The sequence below is a fragment of the Stenella coeruleoalba genome (genome assembly GCF_951394435.1).
Source record: "Stenella coeruleoalba genome assembly, chromosome: 13".
NCBI lineage: Eukaryota > Metazoa > Chordata > Mammalia > Artiodactyla > Delphinidae > Stenella > Stenella coeruleoalba.
Window position 1 is genome coordinate 45,694,889 of NC_137159.1, and position 22,130 is coordinate 45,717,018.

The 22,130-nt window shown below is 37.4% G+C and overlaps 1 protein-coding gene across 3 annotated transcripts in view; it reads left to right on the plus strand.

Moving 5' to 3' along the window:
• ASB3 (ankyrin repeat and SOCS box containing 3) overlaps positions 1-22,130 on the plus strand; it is a 95,613-nt gene that overhangs the window by 45,830 nt on the left and 27,653 nt on the right. For all 3 annotated transcript variants that reach the window (XM_079940627.1, XM_079940628.1, XM_079940629.1), the window contains 4 exons: positions 10,683-10,795; positions 11,376-11,511; positions 14,499-14,676; positions 16,664-16,861. In XM_079940627.1, the coding sequence (XP_079796753.1) occupies positions 10,683-10,795; positions 11,376-11,511; positions 14,499-14,676; positions 16,664-16,861 (625 nt within the window). The remainder of the gene's footprint in view (positions 1-10,682; positions 10,796-11,375; positions 11,512-14,498; positions 14,677-16,663; positions 16,862-22,130) is intronic.

The window sequence follows — 22,130 nt, forward strand, 5'->3', positions numbered from 1 at the left end:
TATCATCAGTTATTTTGCCATGGTTTTTCCAGTCTTGTTTGGTTAACTAAATTCTTCCTTTAACAGAGTCCTCTGAAAGGACCCATGGGAATAATGTTCCTTGAGTTCTTGCATGTTCATAATTGAATAATTAATTAAATTAAATTAATGAATTAATTTACTTTTTGGCCGTGCCACGCTGCAGCTTGTGGTATCTTAGTTCCTCAACTATGGATTGAACCCAGGCCCTTGGCAGTGAGAGTGCAGGGTCCTAAACACTGGAGTGGTCCTTGGGATGAGGGATGTTTTGCCACATACTTTTTCTTTGATAGGGACTCCGCAGTGTAATGATCTGTTTCTCTAAGCAATACTGTGGAGATCATACAGAGGTGGCTCCTATAAGGAAACTACTGCTATATGAGTACTTCAAAAACGTGAATTGGATAATTACAGAAAGTGGTAGAATTCACTTTTCTAGCTCAGCTATCTAAATCAAACGTTTCTCTTGACTCTGTTGGTGGGGAGACATATGGAAAAATGGTAAGGTTTTTGTCTTCTAAGACTTTCATGTGATTGAAAGATGTGTTTTTCTGGATATGATCTCTGATGGCTTATTGCCCATTTGACTTCTTTCTGTCAGAAACAGAGACATGTCATTGGCAACATGTAGAATTAGATTGGGGTACTGACCACAATCTTTCTGTTATATTCCTAACATAATGAATTTTGTCCATTTGGTCATGGTTTTTACCATCAGTATACATCTTTAAGATTGTTAGTCGTTGAGCAGACACGAGGTCCTTTGTAAGAAAGAAGTGTAACTTTTCATTACAGTTTTAGAAAAAATTTTTCTAAGTAGCAATCAAATACTACATTTCAGACTAAGGATTCATGGCCAAGACACATTATAGAAATATATCTGTATATATAGGGAGAGTGGTTTGAAATTATGATATATGTCTTTGATGGGAAAGCCTTACTTTATAACCATTCTGATTATAAAATTTAATTATGAAATAAATAACTGTGGGTAGTCCTACTTACCCAGTGACATTCTTGAAATAATTCTCCATCCTTGCCAGTCACTTTGTCGGAGTGAAAAGTTGAAACTAACATATGCTGTCAGTGGAGTTAGTATAGTACTTTAATAGTTCTCCTGTCCTGGGTATAGGTAGTCTTAGAAAAACATAAAATCTGAGGTGACATAGAATAAATTCAAAACACTAGAAAAAAAAATCACTTGTCATTGCAGTCTAGTTTCTTTTCTAGTGCCACCAGGTGTCAGTGTAACCACAGGACCAAAGAAATACACAGTAGATAAAATGGCTACGAACATTCTTTTTTGCTTTGTGAAAGAGGTAGGGAAAAAAGTTTTATTCAAATTAGATATACAATGGAAAGATTATTTTCAGTGAATTGTAGAGGAAAATGAAGTGCATAATGGAGAATAGAGTACATGTAGAATTTAAGAAGCATAGATACAGTTAAAAATTCATATATAAATCAAATGTACTAATAGAATACGTAGGTGATCTCTGAGGCCCTCAGAAATCACCAACCTGTTGCTATAACTAGAGGAGATGGACAGCCTGTGGTTAAACTGTTCATTACAGCCTTGCTGACTGTGATGTTTCTCAGTAGAACTACTGTCACAATCTGAGCCTCAAGATGAAAGAGTATATTCTAGCTTATAGATGTAAAACTCAGCTCACTGCAATTTGCATTTGGTACAGAACTTGTTTACGGTAATTCCCTAAAACAAATAGTCACATTAGGCATTTTTCCAAAAGAGTATTCAATAGGATAATTACGTTTTAAAAAATCCCTCCTTTAGAAATTTATTGTTTAATGAGTGCTGCATTAAATAATGATCATTGTTTACTATTTTTAGTTGGAGTTTAGTAATCCTAGTTAGATTTATTACTTACATGTATGTATAGCTCTGCCATATTTCTCCCAGATGAGAATCCTATGTTAAGTCCATGTCTTCATGAAATCTTCATGTGGGGCTTGTGACTGCACTCAGTGTGCTACATGCCTCAACTGAGTTTTGATTTTGGTTAGAAGTTATATGTGGGTCAGCAGCTGCTTCTACTTCCTTGATTTCTCCTTTTCAACAATATTTTGTTATTCAGGTTATGTTATCCCAGATTACTTCTTTTTCCCTCTTAAATATAGGAAATGGAAAGATGTGTTTCTTCAAAAATATAAATGTCTCCCTAGAAATTATTGCGGGTAATGATGTTCTCATATCATTTTTACTTTGTTAGACTTTTGATGTTACAGGTTTCTTCAGCACAATAACCTGACCTGTTGTGGGAGGGGCAGTGTCCCTGCCATCAGAGCTTCTGTTTTTTCTTTTCTGCTGTCTCAGCTAGAGTCTTACAGACAATACCTGTTTGGATTGAAGGGAGGAAAGCCTTTCTCCCATCTTTGTGTGTACCCCAGACACTTTGAGCTCTGTCTTCCAAATGGGGTGTTTTATTTCATATTTATTCTTTATCCTTGGGCTCTGGTCTCTGTTCAATGCCAGTGTAATACCAGATCCTATGATTCTGCTTTCTTTTTCTCTCTGGGAATCCACAGTACTTTTCCAGGTTCCAGAATTACTCATTTCCTTTCTGTCCTTGAACACCTGCCCCAAACCATAGGAGCCACAACTAATGGCCTGGTTCCCTGTCCTCATTGCCAGGCGTGTATCTTGGAGATAGATATGCCTAGTATTCTAGGTTAAATTCCAATTTAGTTAAATTCTAAACTCTAGACCAGAGCCGTCCAATAGAATTTGGAAGTGTCCTAAATCTGTACCGTCCAGTCACTAGCCAAGTGTGGCTCTTGAGCACTTCAAATGAAGCTAGTTTGATTGAGGTACTCAAATTTTCATTTAATTTAATTTTAATTAATTAGATTTAAATAGCCACATATGGCTACTGGCTTCTGTATCAGAGAGCGCAGCTCTTTGTATACCCTTAACTGAGCTGTAGTCCTCTTCTATCCTTGAAATGTTGGCCTCCTTTGCCGTAGCGTGCGGTACTAGATGGGTCCCATGTAGAGAGGTGAGGGAGCAAAGAAACACCAGCTTAGCCAATCAGCTTGCTTATCAGTGGGATGGTAGAAATTGCAGCTGAATTTCCCTCATTATCCATGGTTGATTAGGTGATTATCAGACTCACGCTCCAGTCTAAGGAAATGTCTTTAGGTCTCTGCAAACTTGGACAAGAAGTGGAAGGAAAAGAAAGAGCATAAAAGTTCTGTATAAGCAGCATCTGCCTATAGACCTAGTTCTGATTTTTGGAAGAGAGAAAAATCTGGCAAGTGAATACAGGTGGTGGCCGTGGAAAGATAGAGGATTATGGGCTTTGGATTCCTTTTTTGAGGATGGGAAATAGTGTATATGTTTGTAAGACAAGATCAGTATGGCTGTGGAGGAGGAAAGATAAACATAAACATTTATTTAAACTAATAAGACTGGTTTGTGGGTAATTATCATGGAGGAAGTTAATTGGACAATAAATTGGGTAAACCTGAGGGTCTGCACTCTCACTTAGGAGGGAACCTGGATATGCACTTCTTGTAGTGCTGAATGATGGTTGCAGTTAATCGGGTTGTTGGACAAAAGGATTGATCCTGCAAAGGGAAGAGGCTGTCCTTTGGGTGCATGGAGTGAAGGTGACCAATATGAGTTTAGTCAGAGAGTTGTATTAGTATTGAGGGAACTGTAATTATGGCCTAACTCCTCATGATTGAAAAGCTAACCTTCTGAGTATCCTATTTGTGGAGTTTATTAGGAAAAGAAGTTGACCAGTTATATATCAGGAAAGGGGTAAGGGAGACTGAGGGAGAGAAAGAAGGAACATTTATTGAGCACCTACTATATTCACTTATATTAATTATTCAATCAACTAAAAGCCCATAGGTAAGTAGATTATCCTTATTTTATATGTGTAATGAGGTTGAGAGACTAACTTGCTCACAGCTGGACAGAGTGCCTGACTACACTATCTGTGTTCTTTCCACTAGAGTTAGGGCATCATCTTGTGATCCTAAATTATAATTCAGATATGTCTGAGATGCCTGAGCACTTGTGTCATGAATAAGTAGGTGGCAAATTCAGGAGCAAAATGAATGGTTTTCAGGAGGAGATTTTTATTTGAGTAACTGGGTGGTAGAGGGGCTTCTGGGAGACAAGGGTGGAAGAACAGCCTGGTTTTCCAGCTTCCGGGATTCATATTTGAGCCCTGTAGTGAGAGGAGCTGAAGGCGGAAGGTGAAGGATCCGTTTCCATGAGCACCTCTGAGAGGCGCAGGGATATGAGCAGCCCTGCTCTGTAGGAAGCTCGGTGACAGAGCATGTTGTGGGTTAGGTTGGGAACAGGGCATCTTCTCCGCTGCTGCTCAGATGTAGCATGTTGCCTATACAGTGGGCACTGCAGGGAAACCAGCATCACTTTGGCATCTTGCATATTCAGAATTGGGAAATAAATGGCACCTATGGCTTGGGTGACATCATTCTCATTGACACTGTGCCAGTTATAACCTTCAAGTGGCCTTTACAACTGTGAACATCAGGAAGGTGTCTCAGAGAAGATGACAGGATTATTTAGGAGATCAGAAGTCCTTAGTGGGGTAGAATTTGTCAGGAGATATAGCTTCCATATTATGCAAGTGGGGCCATGAACTGGTGAAAAATACTAAAAACTTTTATTGTGAAACATTTAAAATATATACGAAAGTAGAGAACATAATATAGTGAACTCCTTTGTACCGTCAGCCAGCTATAGCTGTTATCAGCTTGTTTCTTCTGTAACCCCAATGTCAGGATTTGAAATTTTAGTTTACAGTTTAACATAACTTCACTTGTACTCCCAGGCTAGTGAGTCCCAAAGGAGCTCAGGATAAAGACAATGTTATATTTTGTTTATTTATTCGTATCTCAGCTACTTCCAAAGAGAATTTGAAGTGACTGATGATTAAGGTAAGAGTAAACACTACACACCTACCAGAACGGCTGAAAAGAAAAAGATTGAAAGTACCAAGTGTTTATGAGGATGTGAAGCAACCAGAAGATAGATTACTGATGGGAGTGTGAATTTGGTATAGCCACTTTGAAAAACGGTTTGGAAGAACTTACTAAAGCTGAGTATATACATACTCTCTGTCCCAGCAATTCCATTCCTAGGCATATAGTCAACAGTAATGTGTATCAGTGTTCAGTAAAAGACGTACTAGAGGGCTTCCCTGGTGGCACAGTGATCGAGAGTCCGCCTGCTGATGCAGGGACACGGGTTCGTGCCCCGGTCTGGGAAGATCCCACATGCCTTGGCGTGGCTGGGTCCGTGAGCCATGGCCGCTGAGCCTGTGCGTCTGGAGCCTGTGCTCCGCAACGGGAGAGGCCACAGCAGTGAGAGGCCCGCGTACGACAAAAAAAAAAAAAAAAAAAAAAGAAGTACTATAATAGTCTTGTTGTAGCGCTCTATTACAGCCCCAAACAGGAAGCTATCCAAAGAGCATCTGCCAGCAATAGAACAGGTAAATAAATTGTGTTCTATTTACACAATGGATTACTACACAGCAATGAAGAGGAATGATCTGCAGCTAGAGGCAACAATATTGATAAATTTTACAAGCATAATGTTGAACCAGAGAAACTAGATGTAATAGAGTACAGATTTTCCTTAACTTAGGATGGGGTTACATCCCAATAAGCCCATTGTAAGCTGAAAATGTTGTAAGTCAAGAATGCACTTAATACACCTAGCCTACCAAACATCATCGTTTAGTCTAGCCTACCTTATATGTGCTCAGAACACTTACATTAGCCTACATTGTGCCTTACGTTAGGCACAGTCATCTAACACAAAGCTTATTTTATAATAAAGTGTTGAATATCTCGTGTAATTTATTGAAACTATATTGAAAGTGAAAAACAGAATGGTTGTATGGGTAGAGAATGGTTGTGAGTATATCAGCTGTTTATCCTCATGATTTTGTGGCTGACTGGGAGCTGCAGCTTGCTGCCACTGCCCAGCGTTGTGAGAGATGATCATACCACATATTGCTAGCCCAGGAAAATATCAAAATTTGAAGTACAGTTTCTCCCGAATGTGTATCCCTTTTGCACTGCTGTAAAGTCGAAAAATTGTTGTCAGACCATCTTAAGTTGGGGACTGTCTGTATTTTCTGGCCCTTTACAGAAACAGTTTGCTGACTCCTATTCTTGTTAATATTACCAGGTATAGTTGAGGGAGTCCTGACTAACTAGGAAGCCTGGGCTCTGGCCCTGTGACTTTGGGCAGATCACTCAGCTCCTCAGGATTTATGTCCTGAACGAGCAGGTGATGAGCTGTGCTTCTAGGAGTAGCTCCAACTACAAATTCATTTTTTCCTTTAAAAAAAAAAAAAGCTAACTTTTTGCCAAGGCTTACAAAATTTGGCTTCTTTCTACCTCTCTTGCTTTATTTCCTTTCCTTGACTTCACTTCAGTCACACTGGCCATCTTGGCTATTCCAAACATACTCAGCTCTTTTGTACTTCACTGCCTTTACACTTCTTATTTCCTGTTTGGAGTACTCTTCTTCCACCTCTTTGCATGGCTTACTGCTTATCTCTCATTTCTCTGTTCAGAGGTCTCTGTTTCAAAGAGATGACCTCTATCCTCTTTTCTAACATAGCACTCTCATACTCGGTCACTGCTCTTTACTTTACCTTGTTAATTTCTTTCACTTTTTTTCCCACAAAAAACAATTTCACAGTTTCTTTTATCAGAACTTATTTCCTTTATCTGTGTACTTGTTTATTATCTGTCTCTCCCACTAGAATGGAAGTTCCACGAAGGCAACTACTTTGTAAGTCTGGTTGCTTGCTATGCCCCTTGTGCTTAGTACAGTCCCTGGCACTGTTGAATGATTGGATTAATTATTTAACTACTGCAGAGTCTTAAAGGACTTGGTAAAATGGTAGATTTTATTTCAAATGCAAATAAGAGCCCTGGAAAAAAAATTAAACTATTATTATAGCTAAGTTGATTTCAATGGCTTGTTGTTTGCAGCTGCTTTTATAATGATTTAAATTCTTCCGCAGAGCTGTCAGGTATGTTTATATAATCATCCTTAATTTACATAGAATGTGAAGTCATAAGTATACTGACTTCTTCCAAAGCACTGTGGTTTACTGAATTTCTGGGATTTGTAAGTCAATGTGGCTTTTGTTTTTGTTTTTTAAATCAAATTTTGGAAAATTTCAGGCATTTTTTTCTCTTCAAATGTATTTTTTGCTGCCCAATTTTTACTCTCTTCTCCTTCTGGGTCTCCAATTAATGTATGCTGGACTGTTTGATGTGTACAGTTGATTTTCCTGTAGTCTTTTTTTTTCCTCTCTCGGTTCTTCAGATAGGATGATATACATATATATATGTTTTTGTTTTTTGTTTTATTTTCCTTCTTTCTTTTTTTGGCCATGCTGTGTGGCATGCAGGATCTTAGTTCCCCAACCAGGGATCGAACCCATGCCCCCTGAAGTGGTAGCGTGGAGTCTTAACCACTGGACCACCAGGGAAGTCCCTGGTTGATTTATATTGATGTCTTCAAGTTCATCCACTCTTCTACCATCTCTGATCTTCTTTTAAGCCCATCCATTTCTTTTTTCAGTTCTGGAATTTCCAGTTGGTTCTTTTTTTAAAAAAAGTTTCATTACTCAGATTCTCTGTGTATGCTGTGTGTATACCATAGATATTAAAAGTAAAATCTTTGGGGCTTCCCTGGTGGCGCAGTGGTTGAGAGTCAGCCTGCTGATGCAGCAGACACGAGTTTGTGCCCCGGTCCGGGAAGATCCCACATGCCGCGGCGCGGCTGGTCCCGTGGGCCATGGCCGCTGAGTCTGCGCGTCCGGAGCCTGTGCTCCGCAGCAGGAGAGGCCACAACAGTGAGAGGCCTGCGAACTGCAAAAAAACAAACAAACAAACAAAAAAAGTAAAATCGTTGAACATATTTTCCTTAAAGTTTTAAAGCATATTTATAGTAGCTACATTAGTTAATCTGTTAAATCCAGTGTCTGGGCCATCTTGGGATCAGTTTCTGCTCACTGCTTTCTGACTTGTATACTGGGCATTGTGAATAGGATGTCACAGACTTGAATTCTCTTATCCTCTGAGAATAGTGAGTTTTTTCTGTTTTTTAAATAATAGGTAGATTATTTGCTGGCTTATGACCTTGAACTTGTTTAGGTTTGGTTTTATGCTTTGTTGAGAGCATAAGGTATTTCCCAGATCTAACTCCCAGGAGGACTCAGTTCCCAGCCTCTGCCTCCTTCCTGATCAGGGCTTATTTTAGGCTTCCTTAGAGCAGGTCTAGAGTAGGCCTTAGTCTCAGATGTAGTCTTTATTCCTAGGGCTCTGCCTTTTGGGTGTCTCAGTTGGATGCCCAGAGTGTTAACAAGCTATCGAAGTATCAGTGTGGTTTCACCACTCTGACTGGGCCAGAACTCCTAGGAGTTCCATTGCCCCTCAGCACTGTCTTCTGCTTACCTCTGTTCCATTCTTAACCCTTTAGCAGTTCTCTGGTAAGCTTCATCTTGCCTTGTACATGTGTAGCCCAGACCTCAGGCAAGGATTCTTGGAGAACTTCCACAGTGGGGCCTCCCCTCCACACAGTTCTCTTTTCTCTTGGGGTTTGCCCCACCGATTTCAACTGCTTAAACTCTGATATTTTCCTCCTTAGCTCAGCGGACTGCTTCACTCTGCTTGGACCATTTCCTCTGCTTGGAGTATTCTTTCTTCAACCTATCCTTACTGTGCTTGGACTTCAGCTCATTGCACCATAATCCAGAAATGTCCCCAGGCAGAAAGCTGGGGTGATCATGGGGCTCACCTCATGTGTTTCCCTTTCCTTAGGAACCAGTCTTTTACCCATGGTTTAATGCTAGAAAAAGTTGCTTTATGTATATTTCCCACTCTTATGATGGCTAGTTTAGTACCAGTTATTTTGTCATATCCAGAAGTAGAGTTCTGAAGGCTGTTCTGTTTGGAGAGGAATGAATTCTTAAAAAGAAAATCATATTTTATTTTAGACATTTATTTTTCATTTCCTGAGTCAGTGCTTTTTTATTGCCTGTCTTCTGTTTGCGATTGGCACTGGGCACGTAAGGGGAACGGAACACAGTTTCTCTCCTCAAGCGTACTTTACTAATGATAAGGAGGCAAACAAATAGTAAGTTCGAGTCTGGGTTTTTTTTTAAAATAACTTTCATTGAAGTATAATATACTTGGTCACAGTATGGTTCCCACTCTGTCTCCAATTTGGTAACTTATTATATAAGGACAAAGAAGTTAACCCAACTCTTCCAAAGGAGAGGCTTTGGTAGTAGGATGTAAGCTGTAAATACACTTTTCTAAACCACTATTTCTTTTTTTTTAAAGGTTTATTTATTTATTTAATATTTTATTTTTGGCTGTGTTGGGTCTTTGTTGCTGTGCGCAGGCTTTCTCTAGTTGTGGTGAGCGGGGGCAACTCTTCGTTGTGGTGTGTGGGCTTCTCATTACAGTGGCTTCTCCTATAGCGGAGCACGGGTTATAGGTGCGCGGGCTTCAGTAGTTGTGGCACACAGGCTCAGTAGTTGTGGCTGTAGAGCGCAGGCTCAGTAGTTGTGCCGCATGGGCTTAGTTGCTCCGCAGCATGTGGGATCTTCCTGGACCAGGGCTTGGACCTGTGTCCCCTGCATTTGCAGGTGGATTCTTAACCACTGTGCCACCAGGGAAGTCCCTAAACCACTGTTTCTTAACGATTAACCATTACTTAACCATTTGCCTTATTTTGAAATAATTAGCAAGAGCTGTAAAAATGCCATTTTGCCATTGAGAAATTTTTTTCACTAGAGATGCAGACATCAGATATCTTAATGTATTTATGATATTAAAAATTTTCTCTCTGTCTGACTTCTATAGCGTATTTAATAATCAAAACAAATTTTTTCGACTTTCATTTTTAGAAGGTCTCCCTAATTAATGGAAACAAACTTATCTAAACTCTGTTTCATATATCACCACTGACAACCTGATAATCTTCAACTCAGGCTTTTGGCTATGGAGTGATTTTTGCCAGCAGTCACTGATAATGATGTATGAATTGGATGTGAAACAGATTCTACTAAATTTTCATTGGTTGATATAAGAACATCATTTTAACAATGATTGTTGTTTATTATGGTAAAAATATCTAAGATGCAGACTTGCAGTATTGTGCTTTCAGTTTGCTTGTCATTTACTATTGTCATTTGTGATCAGATGGTAATAGCCAACCTTTCAATTCTTTTGAGACTGTTTCTCCACACTGCTGCTGTTTCTTCTGACCCATTCATCCCATCCCCCTCCCAATTGCATTTTTAACAAAATAGAAACACATATTATCTCCATTATCAAAGAGAATATGTTTGCCTCCTGCTTCCATTTCCTTTGTATCTTTTAAGATACAATTGAAAATAATTTTATATGTGTACCAAAAGAATGTATATATTAATGGGTTTGGGCTAAGACAATTGTGATAAATGTTTTGGAATTGCATAAGGAGTACATATATGTTTTGATTTGTTGATAGGAATGATCACAGTATTGTGAGTTTGAAGCTGAATAAGTGATGGTAACATCACCGAAGTGCCCAGTCCTACAAACATGGCTTTTTACTGACAATAATTTTTTTGACTGTTGTATTGCAGCTGTTGAAAATGGACAGATAGATGTGTTAAGGCTGCTACTTCGATATGGAGCAAATGTTAATGGATCCCATTCTATGTGTGGATGGAACACCTTGCACCAGGCTACTTTTCAGGTAAACTCTGAATTTATTATTTCATTTCCTTGTAAATTGTGTTTTACCCTTTTAAAATGACAGTTCAATACAGTTTTTGCTTCCTACTTGCCTGTGATTTATGATGGTTAGTGCAGTACAGAAAAGGCAGTCTAAATGCTAACGTCATTCTGAATAAGCCAACTGCTCTAGTAGTTCTAGTAGCTTTGGGCTGCAGGGATTATCTAAGTTTTTCAAATGTTGATAGCATAGTTAAGAGACCATCAGAATATTTGGGATATAAATTGATAGCAATGGCTTATTTTATTTATAGCACTGTGTTTAGAAACTGTGATGACATCTTAGTGCTTGTACTTGCAAACTAATTTTGCAGAATTTTATAAGGATTATAATTCCTAGAGATTCCCAGTGTTTTATCTGTTTATGTTTAATGTTCTAGCTAAAGGTACAGAATAATCTGATTGTTTAACACTTTCTTCCCATCCACCAATACACTTTTTTCCTTTAGTGAGGATAAAAAATATACACACACACAACAATAAAAAAGATATCTTCTATTTTCTTTGTTTTCTCTTATTTAAAATATGAATCTGTGCCTTAGGAAAATGCTGAGATCATAAAATTGCTTCTTAAAAAAGGAGCAAACAAGGAATGCCAGGATGACTTTGGAATCACACCTCTATTTGTGGCTGCTCAGTATGGCAAGCTAGAAAGCTTGAGCATACTTATATCATCGGGTAAGACTAATTCATTGGGTAAGACTAATCCATTAGCCTTTACACTGTTAAGATCATGAGTTTTAACTTTGTATCTTCTTAGGAAGAGTAATTCTTGACCAGATATAAATCAGGTTCTGGAATTTATGGTCTTTTATGTTAGTGGTAAATAAGAGTACATACATAGTTCATTTATAAGCCTGGTTACTAAGTCTCTATTACTAACATAATACATTGCGCAACTATTAATTTATCTGAGTAGGACCATAATGATCTATCATTAAAGCAGGTTTATCGGCAAGTTAAATGATGGTGCTGTCCTTTATTATAGGGACCTGAGCAATTCCAACTTTCTAGGGTACAAGAAAAACAAAGACTAGTATAGGCTTAATTAATTTTTTAGATAGTTATTTTGTATATTAACCCTTTGAGTTGTATGTTTTGATCAATTGTGTGATATTTAAATGGATTTATTTCAAAGCATGTTTATACTTTATTATGTTAATAAATAGCAACAGAAGCCTGTTAAAGGATTCTCAGTGACAATGATTACACATTCAGCATTGTCAGAGAGGATGGTGTTGAGGTGGCATTCTTACTCTGTGTGACATTTCTGTGACCAGAAACTTTTGTTATGTAAGAGCTTTTCAGTTCTTCCAGACACTGCGTGTGCACTCACACTGCTAACCTGACGAAGCATGGATAGTCAGGAGCGATGGGAAATACACCAGATTTGCCACCACGCAATTTTTTTTTAATACTTAGACTTTTCACATATCTTCTGTAATACCTAAACTTTTAATAAATTACCAAAACAAAGTTTAAAGTTGAGAGAATCCCCCAAATCATTTGTTCAAGCTTTTTTTTTTTTTTTTTTTTGTATTAAGAATCCCAGGGGCTTCCCTGGTGGCACAGTGGTTGAGCGTCCGCCTGCCGATGCAGGGGACGCAGGTTCATGCCCTGGTCCGGGAAGATCCCACGTGCCGCGGAGCGGCTGGGCCTGTGAGCCATGGCCGCTGAGCCTGCACGTCCAGAGCCTGTGCTCCGCAACAGGAGAGGCCACAACAGTGAGAGGCCCGCGTACCGCAAAAAAAAAAAAAAAAAAAAAGAATCCCAGGCTTGGGGACTCCCCTGGTGGTCCAGTGGTTAGGAATCCGCCTTCTAATGCAGGGGACATGGGTTCGATCCCTGGTCGAGGAGCTAGGATCCCACATGCCACAGGGCATCTGGGCCCGTGTGCCACAACTGCAGAGCCCGTGCACCACAACTAGAGAGGCTGCATGCTGCAACTACTGAGCCAGTGTGCTCTGGAGCCCACATGCCACAACTAAAGAAGAACCTGCATGCTGCAACTAAGACCTGACACAGCCAAATAAATAAATTAATTAATTAATTAAAAAAAAAAGAATCCCAGGCTCTGAGCATTTAAGTGCCTTGCCAAAGATCTAGAAAGTATTCCCTGGCAGAATCAGGACTTGGATCCAAGACTTGTGATTTCTCATCTTCCTTCTTCTATGTTGTACCTTCCCAAGGACTGTCATGATGTATTCTGCGACTTCCAGTCTGTAAGTTCCAGTTATTAGTGTGTAGGTAATATTTAGAATGAAATAGGTTAAACTGCAGCTAATGACTCCTCATGCTGAGCCTGTCTCCTGGAACACTAAGCACCTGTTTTGTTTTCCTTTGTTCTTTTTTTCTTCTCCTCTCTGAATAGTTATGAATGGCAAGTTGAAAAGGTATGTAGGTATGTTTATAATGTAACTATACATGTTTCTAACTCTTTAAAGTGACTTTCCTTTCAGTGAATTATCTCTCATTTTCCCAACTTTTCTACCTGTAATCTTACAAGGTCTAGTTCCTTATTCTTCCTTATACATTGAAATTGTCAATCAAAACAAAACATTGCTTAAAAGAGAAAGTAAGTAGGTTTCTTTTTTGACTTAGTATTTTCTCAGTTATAGTGTTCATTTCTTTCTGAGGCTGACAGTAGGTGAAGCCACCTTGTACAAATCAGGAATATTCTGTGTATCTAGACATGTTGAATATCCAGTTGGAATTTCTGACAGTTCCATAAACTCTAAGTTACCATTTGTGTTTTGCATTGTTTTTACCAATTTCAGGGCTTCGGTTTATTCAAGGTATATTTATGGAACATCCGTTTAAATAAAAAAGGAGTCTTTTCCCCCTTGATGATGATGATTTTTCACTGAGCTGTATTCCAGAAATTTAAAAATTCTCATGGTCATGTATTAACACCATACTTAGCATACTTAACACATTATTTGTCAATGAGAAAAGTTTGAGGACGTCTGCTATTTTTGAAACCTTCACAAAAATTGAGGTCACTAAACTTTTTCACATCTTGGTACACTTGGGTCTAAATAATTGATTAGATTTATGCTTAAAAAGATCAGCTTAGAAACCCATTTAAATAGACCTTTTTCCTTTTAATGTGGGCTCTGTTTATCATGCACTGGTCATGAAGAAAAGTGATATAATGAAGAGTATAGTCAACATTAGTTTAAAGGCATAGCCCCCATGTATATCATATCTACTGGAATTTTTTTTTCACAAATCTTAGCCTGAATCAATTAGTGGCATCTGTAAAGTCTCATAATTTAGATTTTTTTCTTATCCTTCCAGTAATGATCAGAAATGTTATCCATATTTGATGGTTTGCATTTTTCCTTTTTTAAATGATTGCTTACTGGACCTTCAGAGTGCTTGTTGGAATGAAATGAATCCTTCATTGAATAAGTTTCTTATTTTAGCTTAAAAATGAATTCTAAAATATTAATCACTTGTTTTCATGCTGACATAAAAGTAAAAACAATGTAAATGATTACCAATAAGTTATAAAAATTAATATGTTTTAACAACAGTATCCACTAAGGAAGAAAAGCTATTGTACTGTGAAACCCTTTTAAGGCAACTGCTTTGAAATTTTTGTTAATTATTATTATTATTTTTTGCATTAAGGAGGGTTATATGTTAAATGTTTATTTTAGGTGCAAATGTCAATTGTCAAGCCTTGGACAAAGCTACTCCCTTGTTCATTGCTGCTCAAGAGGGCCACACAGAATGTGTGGAGCTTTTGCTTTCCAGTGGGGCAGATCCTGATCTTTACTGTAATGAGGACAATTGGCAGTTACCTATTCATGCAGCCGCACAAATGGGCCATACAAAGTAAGTGTTAAAAATGGAAAATAAAAATGGTCTCATAATTCAAAGGTAATAGAAATAGATCTTCTGGGCCAGACCCTTTACCTCCAGGCATAACCCTTGGTATTCCCTTCCCTACTGATCTGCTGGGTGACTAGATCCACCCCCCACATTTGTCCCCCTTGCAATCCCAGCAACTCGTAGTCTTGCCCTTTCCTAGTGTGAGGCAGAGTGGCCCCAGGGGCTTTCTCAGGGTAAGTCTTCTCTCTGACTTCTTAAGCTGTGGCTGTACTCTCCCACTCCTTTCCAGTTTTGTCCCAGGCATCTTTAGGTATTGATCTGATGGCTTTATTCAACTTATTTTTGTTACCTCCTTGGCCCCAGGAATGTTTTGAGTTTGTGATCTCTTTTGTGTGGACTGGGTAGTCCTCCACATCTTGAACCCTTTGACTGGACTTCTCTTTGTCTTATTTCAAATTCAACTTGGTACTTTCCCCTGCTTCTATTACTCTTCTTCCTTAGCCAGAAATTCCAATGAAATTTTTGGTATTGTCTGAAGAGAGAGAGACTTAACGAAAGTTGGAACTCCCTGAAATTGGGGGTTCCAGGAATCTCAGAAATTATTAAACCTGGTTATACCTGTGAGAATATGGCAGCCTGTCTTAACATAGATTGGTACAGTTTTTTTAAATATATATTTAAAGTTTTTAGAGTTATACTACTATAATAATAATTTTATAGCTCTTGTTAGTATTATTTAATTTAAAAAGTAATAGTGAAATGGTCTTGTCTTTAGTATGTATACATAGTAGGAAAACAGATGCTGTAATTGGGTTATTATGCCACTAGGTGGCATGGTATTTTACTATTTCCTTAAAGATATTTGTAATCATGTTTGTGCCCTGTTGAAGAGTATAATTTTTCCAACTCATTTAAAAAAATTTAGCACATTTATTACATATGAGAGACACTAAACAGATTCTTTATTTTAACAAAGTACTTAGGCTTAAAAATTTGATGTTTTTCTTAACTGTTGATTGTTTATTTAATCATAAATCTTAGGTACAATTATACTCTGAGCTTTAAATTGATACCAAAACCCTCTTGAGAATTTGTCCTCATTTGTTCTCAATTTTGAGAATTCTGTTTGTCACTGATGATTTCCTTCATGGTGAAATATAAGTTCTCCTTAAATATTATCTTAGTCCTACCTTACCTAAGGAAAAGTAGCAAAGAGAAAGAATGTTATCAATTCTTAATTTATTCTTAATTTTTAAATAAATCTGCCTTAATATTTAAAGAGCTCATCTTCTTTTCTGAGAATACAATATTTTAGCAGAATTTCTGACTTCTTCCTCATGACAATACTATTCATTTCATGTCACTCACCATCTTAAAAAATTCTTTTTTTTTTTTAACATCTTTATTGGGGTATAATTGCTTTACAATGGTGTGTTAGTTTCTGCTTTATAACAAAGTGAATCAGTTATACATATACATATGTTCCGATATCTCTTCCCTCTTGCGTCTCCCTCCCTCCCAAAAAATTCTTACTGATTAGAAAAATAAAACTTTGGTTGCTACTCTATGAAGGAAAATAACTTGTTTTCTTGATAACAAGTTTATATTTAGTATAATGAAGTTTTAAAAAATTTATTAGATCCTAAAATATCTAATATAAAATTTGAATTTTGGGGAGGAAGGTGGTTGTTGGTGGGAAGGTAAATAATTCGTGAAAAATAAAGGACTGTGTGTTATCTGTTTACTTTTATGGGAATGTTATTTAGCTCTGCTTCAGATACCTTTAAGGATCTTTCTATTAAGCAACAATAATGAGTGTAACATTTCAGAGTATGTAGCTTGTAATAATTTACTGTAGATAGAAAGTACACTGAAGACAGAAAGACTTTTTAAAATCAATCAGTGGGTGACTCAAAATATGTGCTGTAGAAATGTCTGCACTTATGTACATATAAAAGCATTATATACCCCTGAATTTGTGTATTTGCAGAATCTTGGACTTGTTAATACCACTTACTAACCGGGTCTGTGACACTGGGCCAAACAAAGTGAGTCCTGTGTACTCAGCAGTGTTTGGAGGGCATGAAGAGTGCCTAGAAATGTTGCTCCAGTCTGGCTACCGCCCAGATGCCCAGATGTGCCTCGTCTTCGGATTCAGTTCTCCCATGTGTATGGCTTTCCAAAAGGAGTATGTATATTTGCTGTATTTTTATTCTTTTTTGCTATATGGAGATGTATTTCCAAATGACTTTCTTTTGTGAAGCAGTATGTCTTAGAGCTAAATTTTTAACTTAAAAACAAAAACCAGACAAAAACAAAAGCCTTCTGTGATGCACCTTGTTAAGTCAAACTATAATAAAAATTAGGTGATAATGTCAGATTTTTTTCCTTCTTTCTTTGGCTCTGGATTATATTTTTGGTGTAGCAATTTTAGAGCATACTTTCAATATATTAAAGTAAATGCAGGAATTCTCTGATATCCTTGGTCTTCAAAACAATTTAAGAATTAAAACAAACTTTAAGTTGCACAATGAATAAGGGCTGAAGATTTAATGTATAATGTGGTGACTGTAGTTATAATGTGACTGTATTATATAATTGAAATTTGCTAAGAGTACAACTTAAATGCTCTTAAAAAAAAGAGGTAAATATTTGAGGTGATGAATGTTTTCACAATGTATGTGTATGTCAAATCACCACATTATATACTTTAACTATCTTACAATGTTATTTGCCAGTTATACCTCAGTAAAGCTGGGAGGCAAAAAGATAAAAAAGTTAAAAATATCTTTGTCAAGTATGATATTGACCCTGTGTCAGGCTATTTATCATTTGAAATTTATATTTACAAGACTTGTTATGAACCTAAAATAAAACTTTAGTTTTCTAGATATTCCTGCATTTTTAATGTATTTGGTATGTAGCGTTTATTTCTGTAGGTCACACTCAGTTTAAAATTTTTTTTTTTTTTTTTGCGGTACGCGGGCCTCTCATTGTTGTGGCCTCTCCCGTTGCGGAGCACAGGCTCCGGACGCGCAGGCTCAGCGGCCATGACTCACGGGCCTAGCCACTCTGTGGCATGTGGGATCCTCCCGGACCGGGGCACGAATCCGTGTCCCCTGCATCAGCAGGCGGACTCTCAACCACTGTGCCACCAGGGAAGCCCTAAAATTTTTTTAAATATTTCTTTTGCTTATCTGCCATGATGCTGTGAGTAGAATAAATGAAGAATTACTGATAGATTATTGATTAGATTCTGGCCAAGACTTGTCTATAAGACTCCTAAGGTTTTTAAATAGACGGTAAGAATAAGGCTATGTGTAAGAAAAGCCATATTGAGTAAAATCTGTCCATGCAATAATGGACTAAGTTGTGCAGGTAGTTGCTGTTGTTTTTTAATGACGCAAAAGAGTTTGCAAGCTTACCTCAAATTTCATTGGCTTTACTGAATTCACCATTATGGATTGCTAGCTATGACTTAATTTAAACAGTTATCAAAAACTTATTTGCTAAGCTTTTCAGTCTCTACCATCTTGTAATATTTGCTATGTAAAATAGTAGTTCATTTCATTTGTTCTGAATTTAAGCTTCTATGTATACACTGTACTCTGAGTATTTGGGGTTTTGGTTAATCTGAGTATCTGGGGTTTTGGTTAATCTGAATATCTGGGATCCACTCTATGCATATCTTTCATGATTTCATGGTATACCTCCTTAGGTTTTGTCTTTATAAACAGAGGAGCCCTAATTATTTTAGTTTACCTCACTAGGGCTGTACTGATGACTTTAGTTGATTCATTTACCTTTCTCTGTACATATCTATCTCCATTGTATTTTATTATTAGATCAGAATTGAATATTTTTTTAATAAATTTATTTATTTTATTTATTTTTGGTTGCCTTGGGTCTCCGTTGAAGTGTGCGGGCTTTCTCTAGCTGTGGCGAGCGGGGGCTACTCTTCGTTGAGGTGTGCAGGCTTCTCATTGCAATGGCTTCTCTTGTTGTGGAGCACAGGCTTTAGGCGCGCGAGCTTCAGTGGTTGTGGCGCAGGCTTCAATGGTTTTGGCGCGTGGGCTCAGTAGTTGTGGCTCGCAGGCTCTAGAGCGCAGGCTCAGTAGTTGTGGCGCACGGGCTTAGTTGCTCCACAGCATGTGGGATCGTCCCCAGCCAGGGATCGAACCCGTGTCCCCTGCATTGCCAGGCGGATTCTTAACCACTGCGCCACCAGGGAAGCCCCTGAACATTTTTTTATTTGATCAGAATGTAATGGTTTTGTATAGTTGTATGTCTATGTGTCCAATATAACAATGATCTGTTTTAGTGTTCATCTTACTTTTGGAGGAATATTTTTGGTCCTGATCCCAGCACCTAAGCTCATGCCTCATCATCTTATAAGTGTAATTTAAATTAAACATATTAAACCATAGCAGTACCCCTGTTAACCCCGAAACACCTTAAAATTAATGTTTTTCTGGCCTGAGAAATCAGGTAAATAGAACCCTGTGGAACAGAGCGTATGAGGGGAGTCCTGGAGAAGAGAGAGCTGGAGAAGGGGTTCTCTTAATTCTGTGTACAAACCTGCATATGTCCAGAGCCCATCCAAGCTTTGAATGCACAGGACAGACATTGAAAAGAAGATTTGAACTATCACCCAAGTCTCAGGCCCCTGAATGGTACATTTCATGGGGCCAGACGCAAAGCAGCATAGCAAAGGCTTGAGAACTGAACCAGCAGTCTGTAGAGGTGAAAAAGAAATTGTAGTCTAAACCTAACTAGGTTATATGCCTGCTAAAATAAACAAACACAATCAGTATTATATTCAAAAGATTATAACAGGAGCCAGGCCTAGAGTTTACACACAGCGTTACTGTTTGTAATGTCCAGGATACAGTCTAAAATGACTTGACATATGAAGAACCAGAAAATATGACCAGTTTTAGAGGGAAAAGACAATTAACAGGTGTCAACCCTGAGATGATCTAGATGTTGGAAATATTAAATAATTGAAAACAGCTATTATAATGGTGCTTAATGAAGTAAAAACACTTGAAATAAATGGAAAGGTAGATATTTTCAGCTGAGAAATAAAAACTGGAGCCAAATGGACTTTTTAAAACTGAGAAATATAAAATCTGAAATGAAAAATTAACTATATGAGCTCCATAGCAGAATGGAATTGATAGGAAAGAGTCAACTTGAAGATAGACCAATATAAATTATCCAGACAGAAGAACAGAGAAGATGACGACTTGGGGGACAAAAAGGAACAGAGCCTCAGGGACCTGAGAGACAGTATGACTGGGGTTGACATTCATGTCATTAGGGTCCAGAAGGGAAGAGAAAGAAGTTGTGAACTGATAATGGGCGAAAACTTCCCAACATTGGATAAAGATGTAAGTTTTATAGATTTAAGAAGCTCAGCAAACCAAAATAGGATAAACCCAAAGAAAAGCATGCTCACCAATAATCAAACTGCTGAAAACTAAAAGTAAAGAAGCAACAGTGTGGCGTATGGTGGTCTTTGGTCACAGACATGAGGTAACAAACTTTGGTTTTTGCTACTCTTGGCAATTTTGCTCTGTAAAATGGCCCTGTAGAGCATAACTAAAATCTGTTTTGGTGGCTTTAAAAGGGCTTGTCAGATATTTTCTTTCATGTGGGAACTTGTAATTGGACCAAATGTATTTTTAATTAGTAAGGTAGGTTTTCAGTAACAAAAGTCACTGGAAAATACTATTTGTTAGTCTAAAGGAAAAAAGTCAAAATGTCAGAATATCTGTTTTATGACGGTACATTCTCCTAGTCTTTCCAGTTGACTTTTTGTTTGCCTGGGCCCATGGCAGTAGACTTAATTTTGATATATCTTTGCTGTTATTACCTACTCTGCGGGGAATTTAATTGACAGGGAAACATTTCCCAAAGGAATAAATCTAAGCAATGGTAGCATCATAATCACATATGCTCACATTTAATGTGTATAAAAATATAGTACATTGCACAATTTTTGGCACACAGAAAAATATCAAGGTTAATTCTCTTCATTTCTGGAGAAGAAAGTCATCTTGCCATCCTCCATTTATCTAAAAAAGAGCATCAATTAAATTTTTAGTCTCTATATTATTAAGCTAACGTCTGGCTCTTAGTTTGCATGTCATCACTGTACATGTAATGTGAAAATCATTTGATTATTTTGGGACTCGGTGTAAAGCTGATCAAGCAAGAAAACTGTCATTCTCCCAGTAGGTTTTGTTTTAGTATATCAGAGGGTAATATAGCCAGTGTCTGCGGAAAAATATCGACGTTGAAAAATTCATTAATTTTTAATTTCTTTCATTAAGTATGCATCTGAAAATTTGGATTCTCTATGGTTGCATACCTAAAATTAATTAAATTAATTACAATTACTATTTTAAAAAAAAAGGACCGTGGACTAAAATTTTCATTTAAAAGTAACTTTTTTGTGCTGTTTCTCCTTAACAAATGATGTTTGAATTTCCTATATTACATTTACCAATTATGAATAAGAATTTGCGTTTTAGTCACAGTAATGATACCAGGGAACTTGGAAGACTCCATTTTCCAAAATTAATTATTAGATATTCAGATTTTCAGAGTTGGCAATAGACAATGAGATAAGTTTAGTGGTATAAGTTTTGAAATTTCATTTTTATAGCAATGGTGTGTTGTTACAATAATGTTAGTTTGGCGTAAGATTGTTGTAGAAAGATTTAATCAGCACTTAACTGACTCCAGGTATTAATGAGTCAAAAACTTTTGTTTTCTTAATTTGTATGTTTTCTGGTATTTCTCAGAGATCTAGAAATTTAATACTTGTGACCCTCCTTGCACTGTTGGCCTGTTATGTTCTAGTAAACATATCTGCTTTTACAAATAGTATAATTAATATCAAAAGGTGATGAAAATAATAAATATAAATAATGGCTCTGGGTTTTAAGTTGTCCCTTCTTTATTACTTTATTCAGCTGATTTAACTTTTTAGCTCAGGATTAGCATTCTGAAACATTTTTACTGGGTATCCCTTGGAGAGGATAAGCTTCCATTTGAAGCAGTGACCCTTAGCTCTTCTCACACTCCAAAGCATGATAGAAAGATGTCTTGTCTCCTCCACCATCATACAAAAGCATTCTTTGTCCTTTGGGGCTAACAAGTTAACAGCTTTAGTGACATGAAGCCAGTCTTTCAAGGGCATAGCTGAGTAATTCAACTCAAATGAGAAAATAGAAGAAAAAGACTCCTTTAACTGGAATGTGTGGAAGAGGAGGGAAGTTGAGAATTTCAGGACAATTTGAATAAATATTAATGCCTTTTCTATATGAATGTAGAAAGAGGTCCTGGCTTAACTGACCTGATTTTGTCTGTCTTTCTAATTGATACTAATCATTGTTATCCCATTAGTTTTGTAAAAATAATTGTGTCCATTCTTGTCATCATATCAC